A 15,573-nucleotide genomic window follows, 5' to 3' on the forward strand; every position below is an offset into this window, starting at 1 on the left:
TGCATTTCTTTAGATACCAAAATTAAATTGCCTGGCAAATCATCATTTAAAGTTCTATTTTAAAGTGTATGGGCATTCTGCAGTTATCTCAATACTTTAAGTGGTGACAAAAGTTGGGTGCCACTAATGGTGTAACATTAAGGAGACAGCAAGTGAAGAAAAAGTCAGTCTAGAGAGATGGCTCAGGTCTAAGCAGATTGCAAAGACCCTAGTGAATAAATTCAAGAGCCCACTCTCCTAAGAAAGAAAGGGATATGTTATTTGGCACATCTATAAATAGATATTCAACCTCCAATCAGAGCTGACTAGTCTAGATGTTGTGTTGAATTTGTCAAGATGCATTTCTTTAGATACCAAAATTAAATTGCCTGGCAAATCGTAATTTAAAGTTCTATTTTAAAATGTATGGGCATTCTTTTTGTAAATAATTCTTGTAAAATCACTCTCTTTAGTCAATCAATACTGTAGAGCTTGTGCAGCAGTTTCAAATGATATTTTTCAATCAATTTAAAATACCGTTCTGCAATACTTGAGAAAAGGGAAGATGCTTTTTTAAGATATTGTCCATTATTAAAGTTATTTCGGACTAATTAAAAATCATGTACAGCTGAAAATTTCAAGATGCTAAAGAGGGTTTTTTATGTCACCTACATAGATTAGAATGGGATTACTGCATCACCCTCTTTCTATCGAGACTCATCTACCTCTGGTTTGGTACACAACCAAAAAATTAAGGCAGGAGTTGTGGAATACCACATTCACTTGACTCCACAGGATAATTTAGATATACAGACTATATGTAGCAGAACTACAATCTTCCAGGAAAGGTCAACATCCTTTCATTTCTGGAACAGTGTTGTGAGGTCTTAAGTGACAGCGAAAGGTCACGTTTAGATTTTATTTGATAGCTGGCACCTCTAACAGTGCAGTGTCCTTAACATAAGGCTGGGACTTTAGGAATGATTCTGAGGGAACATTGCCATTCATTGATTCATCAGCATTTGCTTTGAACAACACTTAAATGCTTAGTTGATGAGACTGTTAAATGTTAAAACATTAGAGTTGTAAAATAGTTAAAATACCAAACACGTTGAGGCCAAGTTCTCAGATAGTGTAAACTAGCAAAGCACCATTAAATTCAATGGAGTTCTATCCATTTACACCAGCTGAGAATGTGGCACCATTTCTTTAACTAAAGAATGCACAGAAAAAACACTTTGTATTCACTTTAAGTACTGTGGGGAGTAGGAAGTCAATAGCACTAGAACATTCATATTAACATCAGAAAATGCTGCATGCTATATGGAAAATGGTACTTTATACTGTATATTTACTTTGCAAATGTAAAAATCAAGGAGTGACAAAGGTTACGCACCTTATTATTGTTCATATTAATTCCAACAAGAAAGATAAGTTCTGCCAGGAAAAGGCTGCAGCAGAGATTTTTGTGAATTGTTGTTCTAGTGCTTTGAATTTCACTGAAGAACCAGAAGGTAAAAATGCACATAGAGAGGCAAATCAATGAAATAATTATTCCTAGTTGAGTGATTCTTGTAAGAATGTTATAATTTGTAACGCCCTGGGGGAAAATTATAATATAATAGTTAAGAGAATAACTCTGTACCTTATCAAAAAACCTTCATTCTGTAACATAGTTCCTTTTACCTTTTCGCAAAACATACATCAAAACTGTTTGTAGGGTTGCAGTGCAAATGCATGCTTCTGATAATTTCAAAAGTATTGTTTTTTGTGAGGCAGATATAATATTAAGGGAAACCAACAGTAAAATACATATTTCAATGTTCTTAACACCAGTGATGTGTTATTTCTTTGTGTAATATTTTAGCATTGGTATGTGCTAACATGGCTTTTAAAAATGATCTAGCATTGCTATTTGCTAATATGACTTTAAAAATCTGATCTATTACTAAATGACAAATATATTGACCATGACATGACGTGACATGAAAACATTACCACATTGGTGTCTTATTCATATTTGCCTATATAGCATAAGGGTATCACTTCAATTTAAACATGAGCAATGAAAGACTTAGAAATCAGAATTGCTTAAAACATATGTTAGTTCCAGATACATAGCATGGAAATGGTCTAAGATATCATGGGCTATTTTAAATGATTATGTGCACAAACTTTCTGTGAAGGACAGTTCCATTGGTTACTTGGTATTCAGCAAAAAGAACCTCTGAAATACGTGACTGCATAAGGGCAGGCTGTGCCTGGCCATAAAGTCTACCTAAGCATGAATGCTAAATACAAGCCTAGAGATTATCCACTTAAAAAAAAAAACTCCATAAAGACATCTCAAAAGTCTTAAATTTGAACGGACTTAAGAAGCCTTTTGGCAGCTACGAAGCACCCTCCATCATATGAAGTGCACTGTATGGAAAAATTGTCTTAGCACAAAGTACTCATGCTAATGCTCTTCTTATTGCCAATTCTGGTGCCTAGAAAGCTGCCTCCTCAGGCTAAAACCTAGGCTCCTGTGTGTCCTATATGGATTCCAAAAAAATTGAGGGTTCTTTTAATGTAAGTGGGGTACAAAGTGAAGAGTCATTTTCACAATTCTGTGATAATTATGAGGGTCCCTGTTTTAATGCTCATGCATTCATGAACTCAGTCCTGTCTGGATCTTTCTATACAATTTTCAGACAATTCAATCTGCAACTCAGGGAATACATTTAAAGGAGACATTCCAGATGGTAAGACATACACATGACAAAAAACATCGTGAGAAAAATCCCAGGCCACATGGTTGCTGACCACTTCAGATAGCAGTTAAATCCCATTGTAGCCTTGAAGTGGGTTTTAAAATAATAATAATAAAAGAACAGGCTGTAGGTTTGGAGCAAAATTCTTTGCTGCATCGCTATCCCGTCATATCACAAAATGGACAAAAAAGAAACTCAGACAGAAAAGAGAGGAAATGTGTTTGTCCTGTTCATGATAAATTGTGTGTTTGCTGAATGAAGAAAAAAAAAAAAAGAGAGCTGGAACCAAGTGTGTGTGGGGAGAAGTATATTAGTAGCATTGAAAAAAACAACAACATTAAATGAGGATGTAAGTATCTGGTAAAACACTAAGTGAAAAATAGCACTTACAACAGAGCCGCCTGAAGACATCAAAACAGCAAAATGAGTCAGATGATTACATTTGCATGAGGTATGAGTAGTGTTAGAATGCGTCAGCTCACAGCCTTCTGTAGACCAGTTCCCATTCATTGTGTCTGTTGAGTAGTTCCAAAATGCACATTTAATATCCTTATCTGCAGTCTGGAAGAGAAATAAGATGTTTTGCTGATGGTGAAAGGCAGGAAATTTTCCATCAAGAGACTCTTGTTACATTAGCCAGAACAATTCATTAAAACTGTATTTTACTGAAGGAAGATTCAGGAAGAAAAACAAAAACAAAAGAAAAAAAGACATAACCCTCCCCCCCCAATCCAAAACCCAAACCTTCAGAACAGAAAACAAAACACAGAAACAAACAAAAAACACTGCACAGCCTATCCCATGCAATTAAAAAAATAGATTTAATTTCAAGATTGAAATATTCCATCCACCTAGTTAACAGCAGACCAAATAATTAACAAACTTTCCTGGTATTTACAAAAGTGTCAGACTCTTGTATGTGGTACATGCACCTATTAAAATGGAACAATTACCAACATTACAGATACATTGCTGCTCCTGTGCTACCCAGTACAATGACCTTTTCATTTTTGCAGCATGGGTTTTTTCTGTTGTCACCCCGAGTACATTGGCATGTGTAAAGCAACCAGAGATGCCTCAATCTACACGTTATATGAACTAGAGAAGGACTTTAAGATCAGCTCACAACTCAAATTACCTTGTGCTGCAACAGTCACATAATGAGGAGAAAACAAATTTGTCCTATGCATTTCATAAATCCAGCCAGAAGATCATTGGAAAGAGGAGGGAGCCAGGAATTAGTGGGCAGTTAAGGCCATTTCTGGTTCAACATCAGAGCACTGACATTCAATATGATGCTGGCAATTGCCATGACCACTATTATTATTATTATTATTTGTATTGAATTCTTTGCATCAGTCTTCACAGCTGAGGATGTGAAGGAAATTTCTAAACTTGAGCCATTCTTTTTTAGGTGATAAATCTGAGGAACTGCGCCAGATTGAGGTGTCATTAAAGGAGGGTTTATAACAAATTAAACAGTAATAAGTCCCTAGGACCAGATGTTATTCACCCAAGAGTTTTGAATGAACTGAAATGTGAAATTGCACAACTACTAACTGTTGTTTGCACACAATCATTTAAATCTGCTTCTCACCCAATAAATAACTGGAATATAACTTATTTCATGACAGTTTTTAAAAAGGGCTCTAGAGGCGATCCTAGAAATTACAGGTTGGTAAGACTAAGTTAGCAGGTAAACTAGTTAAAACTATAGTAAAGAACAATATTGTCAGACATATAGATGAACATAATATGTTGTGGAAATGTCAATATGTAAAGAAAAATCATGCCTCACCAGTCTACTAGAATTCTTTGACAAGGTCCTCACTGAAGGCTCTTAACCAAAGTAAGGTGCCATGGGATGAGAGAGAAGGTCTTGTCATGGACCAGTAACTGATAAGAAGTTAAAAGATAGGAAGCAAATGGTAGCTATAACTAGTAAGTTCTCAAAATGGACACAGGTAAAAAGTGGTGTCCCCCAATGGCCTGTTCTGGGACCAGTCCTACTCCACATAGTCACAACTGATCTGGAAAAGGGGCAAACTGAGCTAGCAAGATTTGCAGATAATACAAAAGTATTCAAGATAGTTAAGTCCCAGGCAAACTGTGAAGAGCTACAGAAGGATCTCTCAAAACTGGGTAACCGGGCACCAAAATGGCACATGAGATTTCATTTTGATAAATGCAAAGTAATGCACATTGGAAAAAATAATCCCAACTACACATATAAAATAATGGGATCTAAATTAGCTGTTACCAGTCAAGAGAGAGATCTTGCAGTCATTGTGGATAGTTCTCTGAAAACATCCACTCAGTATGTAGTGGCAATCAAAAAAATGAACAGAATGCTGGAAATCATTAAGAAGAGTTATATAATAAGATAGAAAATATCATACTGCTTTTAGATAAATCCACGGTACATCCACATCTTGAATACTATGTGCAGACATGGTTGCCTCATCTAAAAAATATATATTGAAATTGAAAAAGGTTCATACAAAGGCAACAAAAATGATCAGTGGTATGGAATGAATTTGATACATTCATGGAAAATAGCTCCATCGATGGCTATTAACTGGGATGGGTAAGGATGGCGTCCATACCTTGTCCGCCAGAAGTTGGGAAGAGCATCAGGGAATGGATCACTTGATGATTATCTGTTCTGTTCATTCCGTGGGGCACCTGGCATTGACCATTGTCAAAGAACAGGATACTGAGCTAGATGGACCTTTGGTCTGATCCAGTATGGCTGTTCTTATGTTCTTATTGTGGAATGGATTTGGCATGCAAGTCCCAAAGACTAAACTCATTTAACATGATATATGTACCAAATCTGAAACTCCAATGACAACAGTTAGTTCATCCAAATACTGTACTGCTCCACTGGCCTCTTCCCCCCCAAAAAAGCGTATCAGTTGAGAAATACATTTCTCACCTTCAAAAGGAAAATATGTACCCTTACAGCCAAAGAAAGCTATACTGTAGTTCTGCATTCAGTTCTCCTATGCAAATCTGATGTTGTCTGATTTGAAGCATTTCCCTTTTATGGATATAGCTCTAATATCATCTGATAAACTGTTGGAGAGATTATTCGAAGTACGGAAAGGTCAGAAGCCTGAAAACTTCTGTGATCACACTCATAACTTTTTGCCCATCATTACAGTCCACTGACTATTTAGTTTTAACTATTGACATATTCTAGTAACATTCTTCTATGGTAGCCAACATACCCCTGCAGATACAGTCATATCACATAAAATAATTACAGTACTGTTTTTTTCTTCAGTACTTCAGATGTTGATTAAAAAAAATCTTACCTTGATGTACTTTAAAGTAAATGTTATTTTCTCAAGCTCGAAGAGTGTAGGTGGATTTGAATTAATTGCAACAGCAATAACTGATGAGCTTACTGTCTCTTTTGGCTCTGAACTATCTTTCGATGAAGAGTTGTTAGATGATGAAAGCAAAGAACCAATATTGCTATACCGCAGAAACACAACTGCAACAGTGCCTATCAATCAAACAGACTGTGGTTAGTAGTTTGTGGGTTTTTTTTATAGTAGAACAAAATTGAAGACATTAAGGAAACAATAAACAATAGACATTATTACTGCTCTTGCATAAAATATGCAAAACAGATGGAAACTTTATGGAATACTTATAAAAATGTTTTAGAGACCATGAAATATAGCCTTATTTAAAACAATGTAATGTCCATTGGAATTAAAAATGTGTGTATATACTGGATGTTCTAATAGGATAGATGCACATTTTTTCTAAAGCTGTGCACACTTGCAGCAATATTACTTCCAGCTGCTGGTCAGGTGTCAGATCTTGTAAGATAAACAAGGCTAATACCACTGATGAAATCCTGGCCGCATTTTTAAATCAACAGGAGTCTGGCCATTGATTTTATTGCACCCAGAATTTCATGCCCAGTCTGTAACTGGATAGGAGACATGAAGCAAAACAAAACAGAGCAGAAACCCACAGCAATACATAGGATGCTTCCTCTTGAGTCAGTGTTGATACCATGCCCTTTTGTGGTGTTTAGGAGCATGCTTTTGATTAGCTGTCTACACAGGTTAAAACTGAAAAAGAGCTGGGGCAACAGATTTGGGGCATTAGTTCTGATGTTCTTGCAAAATTCTAATTTCCCATTACTATTCATATTTCAGACACACCATAAGGTCCCAACTAAGATCAGAACCCCATTATGCTAAGTGCTGTTCAAACACATAACCTTACTATGTCTAGACTACAAAGAAAAGTCGGGAAAAGATATGAAAATTGCAAACTGCGGTTTGTGTATCTTTTTCTACTTTTCTTTTGAAAGAGGCTTTTCCAAAATTTGGCACATCTACACGGCGCCAAATTTCTGAAAAACCTGCCCTTTCAAGCCATCCTTTCTTTGTAAAACAAGATTTCCAGGGATGGTGAAAGAACACGTACACTTTTCCAAATTTTTTTTGGAAAAGTGCATTGCTTTTCCGGGATACCAGAGGTATCCTGGAAAAGCACTGCAGTCTAGATGTAGCCTAAGAGACAGTCCCTGCCCCACTGAGCTTACAAATTAAATGGACAAGCTACAATAGTGACAGGGGCATGGAGAATTGTGAAGCGACTTGCCCCAGGTCACCCTGTAGATCTAAGGTTCAGCCAGAGTTAGAATCCAGGTTTTTTAAATCCCCGAAGATAGTGTACTATTCATTACCCCACACCCGTGGTTCTCAAACTTTCTTACGCTGTGACCCTCTTCTGACTGCAAAAATTACTACAACCAGAACACTGCATCCCAGGCTTAAGGTGAAGCCTGAGCCCCACCACCCAGAGCTGAAGACCTTGGACTTCGACTTCAGTCCCAGACCCCAGCGAGTCTAACGCTAGCCCTGGCAACTCCATTAAAATGGGGTTGTACCTCATTTTGGGGACCTGACCCACAGTTTGAGAACTGCTGCATTATGCTATCTCCCCCAGATATTACGCCTGCCAAAATCTCCACTTTGTTTTAGCAGGGCATTTTTTTTCTCTACAGACTGTCCTAAAGTGTTATACAGTGGTGATATATGCTATTACACAGCTGTTGTGTTTCAATCTAGTATGATCGTTAGTATTTTAGTACATTTAAAACATACTGTAATAAAACATACACAATTTTAATGGTGGCCTGTAGCTATATAAAAACTGGCAAAAAATCAGATGCGTAATTTTCCTGTGGTGCATTTCACCAGCAGAAGCAATGGTGGAATCTGCAACACAGACAGAACAGAGGGCTAGACAACATGGTGCAACAAATGCTGTCTTCTACTGCTATCAATGTCACACCTACACATTGCATTTGATTTTTGCCAGTGATTAGCTACCAGGAATGTTGCTTTAACTAAGCTATTGTTTAATGGCTTTTTCTTACCATTAGAATTAGATGCTTCCTTTTTCTTTGGAGATATCTTTATATAATCTCCTTCCATGTGTGCATGAGGGTGAATGTGTTTCATGTGGTATAAATCAAAAGCAAAAACCTTGAGAGCTGTAAAAAGAAAAACACTATGCAAATCACTTCCATTACAGTCTAACATAATTTACAGTTAGGTTAATAAATGTGACATTGGATTGCATAATTATTGTGAATTTTAAAAATACACTATTGTGCCAAATATTTCAAGGAGAAATGCTATTAATATGGTACATGTTTGCTTTAAACCTCTAGACTTTGTTATTCTAATGCATGCATTTTTTCTCTCATACCTTTTATTCTTTCCATGAAAAATATGTTCTTTTATTTACTTTGCATTAAATTAGGCACTGGGAAGAATAATGTAGGTTACTTTAGGAAGAGCTATTGCTTTATTAAAAATTCATTTCTGAAAGGGACCACAAATCACAATTATAAAAAGCAAAGGATAAAATCCTCCATTAAATAATAACATTTGAAAAGTGGATATCTCACAGTTATCAGTCCATGGTACAAAATGCACATTGCACCATGATGTAATGATGTATGCTGTCAACAAACAAAACAAAACCAATCATCACCCCTCAGGACAAAAACTACATTAGAGGACATTGAGCTCTTGACTCAGTTCATTATAGTTCAGAGTTTCAATCAAACACAACGGGGAGAAAAAGTCAATCAGGCTTAAAGAAAAAAAAATCTAAAACTTGACTGACGGGTTAGAATCACTAAACTAGACCATCTGTATTGCTTATACTGCAGCACACAAAACAATATGAGCTCTTCAATAGACCAGCTGTCAGAAAAATGTTTGTCAGTACTTAAGAAATAGTTCTTCATGGCTGAAGTTTTGGGTAGCCTGCAGTTAAGGAAGCTGAACCCTGCAATGCAATAAAGAATGACACAACATTGTGGACCTTGTCTCAAAGATAAGTGTGTTGGAAACACATTGGCATTGTGGGTAAGATGTTGATAGTGCTGAGTGCTGGAAAAAACTTAAAAATGTTTAGAGCTTGGGTTCAATTTGACTAAGAGCCCATAAGTTCAGATTCTCAAACAAAACTTTGCCAGAAAATGACTGAACTTTTCAAGCCTCTCCATTAGGTCCTTGCATTAGCATCTGCTCTCTTTACGGTGTAGCCAAGTAAAGCACTCACACAACTAGTGTAAACCCACACAAATGAGTCCATCTGCATTACAGATTACAAATGCAACAGGCTCCCTGACTTATGAAACAGGAAGAACCACTGTGTGTGAAATCTCTCCTTCACTTCATCTCACAACAGCTAATCTCCCTGAAATGAAGGACGGATATGTTCTTCCTTAGGAACTGAGGGAGGCTTTTTTTTTTAGCATCATGGTGCATTTTGGGGGGCTATCTGTAAAGTGGGAAATTGATGTGACCAGAGGAGGTAATACTGGATTTTACTGCAGGGTCAATCAGAGGACATTTGACTTACTCTGGAAGAAGGAAAGCAGGATGGCAGGTCACAACCAAGAAAGGGAAACAGTTTAGTTTGAGGAAAGGAGTCTCAAAAGTGCTCAGTACCAGAATTACTCTGTTCTCACTGACGTCTATAGAACCACTGGATGACTTCAGTGAGAGTAAACAGGCCAAAGCTGAGAACTTTTGAAAATCCCACTTTTAGGGTATGTCTACACTGCAAATATTACTATTGTGTTCTTTCGACAGAAAGTTGAAAGAACAGAGGGGTTTTTCCGACAGCGGTAAACCTCTTTCTATGAAGAAGAATCCTTTCTCTGAAAAAGCTTTTTTGGAAAAAGGTGTGTGTGGATGCGGAAGAGAGTGTTTTTTTGAAAGAAGAGGCCTCCAGGAAAAAGAACTGGTGCCCTGGTGGCCACTCTGTCCACAGTAATCACAACTGAAATGTAAGATAGCATCCACATTGATTGGACGCTATCTTTTGAAAAAGCAGATCGCTTTTTTGTTGTGCTTTTGCTGTGTAGATGCTCTCAACAGAAGTTTTTTCAGAAGATGTCTTCTGGAAAAGCTTTTTCTGAAAGGAGCCTGCAGTCTAGGTGTAGCATTTCTGTCTTCCTAAGACAATAGTACAGAAGAGAAGCAGCTTATGTATGGAGGAAACAAAACTAGTCAGGATGGGTAGGAATTGTGTCCCTAGCCTCTGTTTGTCAAAGGCTGGCAAGGGATGACGGAAGAGGGATAACTTGATGATTACCAGTTCTATTCACTGTCTCTGGGGCATCTGGCATTGGCCACTGCTGAAAGACAGGATATTAGGCTAGATGGACCTTTGATCTGACCCAGTATGACTGTTCTTATGTTATTACGTTATGTTCTTATGAAAGAAGCCATGAGAGCCAAATTGGAACTTCCATGATATCCTTATCTGAGCATTCCTGGATAGCTGCGCCCAGGACCACTGATGGGGGCAGAGGAGGAAACTACTCTAGGAACAAATGATTCATAGTTGCAGCTATGAAGCCCACTACCCTTTAAATCACCATCGGGGCCCTGGGCAGTGCAGTCTGAGTGGTGCTCAGGGCTCGCGGAGGGGGTGCGGTCTGGGAGTAACTGAGGGCTGGCTGTCCCCACCCCACCTTTCTGGGCATGCCCCTTCCACTTGAGACCCTGCCTCTTTTAGGAATGCAGAGCTCCCCCCGCATATGGCCTAGGAGCTGGACAATTCTGTTGGCCCCCATTATTGTGCCATCCCCAACACAGGGCTGGGCCTTTGAGGCACAGACTAGTTAAAAGTTTGCTTACATTGCTTTTAGGGAATCGAAAATAAAACAAAACGTGGAGCATAGAGTTCTGTTAGCAGCTCTGATTTTCGTTCCATTGGTGTTTTTTATAATCTGTTCCAAAGCACAATGATTTGCTGAAGGCAGTGTGATGCCTGACTCTTTGGTCATTAGTGAAGGTTGAACTGGGACACGTTCAGAGCTGAAAGCATAACCTGCTGAATCATCCCTCTAGGAGCCAAGCTAAATCCTGAGCTTGTGCACAGTGGCTTACCCTGAGTGAAGTCACTACAGCTAGCTGATTTACATCAGCAGTGTGTCTGTCCCAAAAACTGTAGACATTGGTTGGCTGCTTTTTTTAAAGCAAAACTTATACATACCAAAATCAGTGGGTTTCATTTAACACTACGACTAAGCTCAATAATTTATACTGAAAAAACTTCACATTGTAATTGACATCTAAAGTATCACTTACATTCATTTTCTTTTTCTTACCCATTTCACTTGCATTAACATCTAGCTGTGTTGTCTTTTTGAAGTTCTGTGACATGAGCAGCGTTGCCTGTTCTGCAGCATGCATCAATTTAGTGATACTTGTTCTTCTGATTTCTGTAGGGAGGGCTTCCCAAAGTGTAATTTTATCCTTTTGAACAAAATTGCTCACGGTGTTAACAAACACCTGTCAGTATAAAAATATTTTTAAGCACCAAAGCCTTATGCTATTAATAAAAGAAAAAAATGCAACAGTAAGGCTCATGCCACTTACATTAATTGTCACATTAGTAAGTGCTTCCTTGTCAGAAATTGTGTTATTGGTGGTACTTAGAGATGGGTAAGATACAGATAATGCTTCTATATATGAAATCATATCTACAGGTGAAAGTTGTCCTGAAGAGTTCCTCCTGATTTCTTGCAGGAAAGCCAAGGGTTCTTTTATAGTCCTAATCTGAAAGAAACAGGAAATCAGTATATTTAGGAGAGTCCACTGGCAATTCAACCAGCAAAGCCACAGATGCTGGCTTTTTGGGAATATGACAGAATTGCACAAATATGAGGAAACATATTTCTGTGAATTAGTGAATAAGGGCCAGCTTCTACACACAAATAAGAGCACAGCAGGTCAATGGTATACTTATGGAGCTACTCCAATTGAGTGGGCATGCCAGAATTTCACCAGGTGGATAGACATCATAAAAGGAGAATACATAACCAGCATATCTTCTTAATTTATTTTGACCAGTACAACTCAGTTTTATTTAGCATAATGTTCCATAATGTACCAGAAAATATTCTGCAGCATATTTTGTAAATATAATTAAGTCCTAGTAATATGGCAAGTAATATGGCTCTCACCTAGATCCTTTTCTGTTAAATCTTCATTAAAAGGTGGAAACAGATGGCCAGTTTTTTTAAAAAAGCAGACAATAAAGCATACAGATTACGAACATTCTATTGCATACTAAAACCTCACAGCTATGGGTTGGAAATTATTAAATTGCTTCCCTACTGAAAATATTAATATAAAATAATTACATGGAAATGTTCGTAGAAAAATGTTTACATTAGTAATCAGCAGAGAATGAGATCTGGATCTCTATTAGGTGCAAGCTCGGGTTCAGATTCAATGTCCTGGGTGAATCAGAGCAGAGTTTCAGATTTTCTGGCATTAAAATTCAATGAGATTTCATCCCTAAATAGTAGAAGTGCAATGAGATCAGCCAATCTGGTGAGTTTCCTGTGATCTCCAAAGATGAATATCCCATGAGATTGTGCTCTCATGAAAACAGGTCTCTTTCCATTTTTGATATAATTCAGAATCAAAACTATGCTAAGGGTAGGTTCCGAACCATCAGCTCAAATTTGAAGCTTTCCTTTTCCTTCAAAATATAAATTCAAGGTTTTAACACAACTATAGTTTAAATATAAGTTTAAAAACAGGCAGTCATTCAGCTTTAAGTTCAGATGCTGTATTTATCCTGTCTCCTCTACTTAATTTATAGTAAGCATATTAATTCAATGTGTATCTTAAATTGTAAAGTATATCTCTTACATTAAAGACTGGGTTCTTTTAAATCTGATAATTGAGGAAAGCAGCTTGCGATAAAAAAGCAAACATGCACAGTCGTGATTCTCTTACCCAGTCAAATCAGAAACTTATAGTTTTGTGGACTTACCAGTTTATTTAATTAGCTGTTTGAAATCTTTATTTCTAGGGGAAAGACTGGTTCCCCAGTTCTTTTCACATGATATTTTGAAGAAGAGAAATATATTGGTACCCAAGTGTATTATTGTTCTATTTTATACTTTGTCACTTGCCTTCACTGCCTTGAAAAATTATTTTTCTAGGTTTCATTCAGAACAAACAAATAGCTGCACATAATTAAATGTAGAAAGGTGTAATTTCAAGAACTTGCCATTCAGAAACTGTTGAGTGATTACCATACTTCTGAATTCTAGCAACAACATGATTTAGTTCACTGGAGATACAAACAAAACAAAGCTTGCAGGCAAATTAACACTGTGATTCTAATACATAACCCATTTCAAATAAGCTGGAAGTATTAAAAAGACTTCTATATATATGCTTACATGTAACTGTATCTTCAACTATTTGTTCAAAGCACCTCAACGGATATTTTAATTGAAATAACAGTTTCAAAAAGGAAACAAAAAAATTACAGATTCATCTATAAGCCTTTGCTACTTACTTCAGTTAAGGTTCTAGTAATATTTTCAGTTATACAGTCATTATGTAATTCACACTTTGCCTTTGGAATTTCTGTAGACATTAAAAAGAAGATTACTCGATTATAGTAACAGTTCTTGCATAAGAAAACCCAAACCTTTACAGTATTTGAAATTTGTGCATTCATATGGATCATTCACAAGCATAAATTATTAGGAACTGATTTTGACCTCCCTTACTGGTTTTTCACTGGTGGAAAGTCACCAGGCCCCATTCTCTGCTGGTTTAAATGGGAGCAGCTTCATTGATTTCAGTGGAGTTTTGCCAATTTACACCAAGAGAGAATTTGGCTCATTGATTAACCGTTTGTATAAGCAAGAGAATTGGGCTTATATAGTTTAGAATATGTCAACAAAATGCCAGGCTGTGTCTTCTATATGGACAGATATATTGTACATCGCAAATACATTTCTAAGAAAAGTACATCTCAATGATAGTTTTAGAAAATACAGGTGTGAGCTCCTTGCTTCTTTTTTACGTCTGGCTGATTAATCTAACTGAAGATAAAGAGACACTAGTGGGTTTCCCAGAAGATGTAGTTCTATAATAACACATAAACCTTTATAATATCATTTACCTTGGCAGGAAGTGCCATCATTTGGCTTAAACTGTAATTTTCCTGTGGATGGTTGATAACCTTCCTTACAAGAGCAGTTATATCCCCCATCCACAATTTCACATTTCGCATGATCTCCACAGGCAACAGTTACTGCTTCAGTGCACTCATCTATATTTGCAAATATCGTGAGAAATTGAATTTTTTATTAAGTATTTAAAAACTAACACCTTGCTGCCTTGTTGATAAGTTATGCATACAGCAATTTCATATAAAATTTACACAAAATAATAATAATAGTAAAAAAAAATAGCAAAAGGCTAAAAAGGACCCAAATTTAATGACAATCACATCTACCAATTATATCACTTACGGTTTGGTGCAATAAAGCACAATATTAAAATATTCTTCTGTGAGAGACTGCTGATTTTTTTGTGCAGCTCCATGTTTACTGAAAAACACTTGTGTTTGCACATGCACTGTATTTTTCATATTTTAAAGTGATTTGAAAAGTTAATTCAGCAATATAAAAATACTACATGATGTATGATGAAAATAATCTCAAGTCTAATTTTTCTACATATTACACTAACTAGATTATAACATCTTTTTGATTCAGTTAGAAAAGAGAGAAAACTGGTATGCACACAGCCTTTGATTTAAAATCAATGCTTTATTATTTTAGTATTTAAAAGGATGAATTTGACTGTCTGTTTAATCTAATATTTAAGTTAAGACTCTTCAAAAAGTGCTTGACTTATCTATTATATCCACATTTAGAGTTAATTTCTTTAATACTGTTGATGCCTTCCTAATTAATTTGGGTGCATAAGTAGTTGAGTAAGTTAGTTAAGTAATTCAATTGATTGGGAGCATGTGGGTCTGAGAATGAAACAGAAGAATTCTAGGAAAGAAATATGAACTGATGAATTCAGAAATGAAGGGCAAAAACTGATTTGATGGATGGGAAAGCGGGTCTCGTATTATGTTGACTGATTGGGGATAGCAACCAAAGAATTTAACTGATACATTGGGGAAAGTGAGTCTTTGCATTATACTGAATAATTGTGAGCAGTGGGGTGGGGGTCTGAGAAAATGATGTACTAGAGTACCAGGTAAATCCTGAACAGGCTGCAAAAATGAAAGACTAAAATAATAATGGATGAATTTGTAGCTGAGAAACCAATACATGTATAGATTTAGAAGAGGAGGGAATGAGAATTAAAGGATTGTGGAGGTGCAAAACAGAATTGATGATCTAGAAAAGGGGCCAAAATTAAACTCGTGAATTGGGAATTACTGAGTGCATTGGATGGCAGTTGTGGGGAGCAACTGGTGATGGGTTTGTGGGAGGGTGAAG

The 15,573-nt window shown here is 36.7% G+C and overlaps 1 protein-coding gene across 6 annotated transcripts in view; it reads right to left on the minus strand.

The window, feature by feature from the left end:
* ADGRL4 (adhesion G protein-coupled receptor L4) overlaps positions 1–15,573 on the minus strand; it is a 110,341-nt gene that overhangs the window by 21,604 nt on the left and 73,164 nt on the right. For 3 of the 6 annotated variants that reach the window (XM_075936329.1, XM_075936330.1, XM_006136307.4), the window contains 8 exons: positions 14,235–14,384; positions 13,620–13,690; positions 11,678–11,857; positions 11,407–11,590; positions 8,146–8,262; positions 6,053–6,246; positions 3,123–3,293; positions 1,376–1,579 (listed from right to left, as the gene is read on the minus strand). In XM_075936329.1, coding sequence (XP_075792444.1) covers positions 1,376–1,579; positions 3,123–3,293; positions 6,053–6,246; positions 8,146–8,262; positions 11,407–11,590; positions 11,678–11,857; positions 13,620–13,690; positions 14,235–14,384 — 1,271 coding nt within the window. The remainder of the gene's footprint in view (positions 1–1,375; positions 1,580–3,122; positions 3,294–6,052; positions 6,247–8,145; positions 8,263–11,406; positions 11,591–11,677; positions 11,858–13,619; positions 13,691–14,234; positions 14,385–15,573) is intronic. The other 3 variants (XM_075936331.1, XM_006136308.4, XM_075936332.1) reach the window with 2 other exon arrangements.

The sequence above is a fragment of the Pelodiscus sinensis genome, chromosome 9, assembly GCF_049634645.1.
Source record: "Pelodiscus sinensis isolate JC-2024 chromosome 9, ASM4963464v1, whole genome shotgun sequence".
NCBI classification, from domain to species: domain Eukaryota; kingdom Metazoa; phylum Chordata; order Testudines; family Trionychidae; genus Pelodiscus; species Pelodiscus sinensis.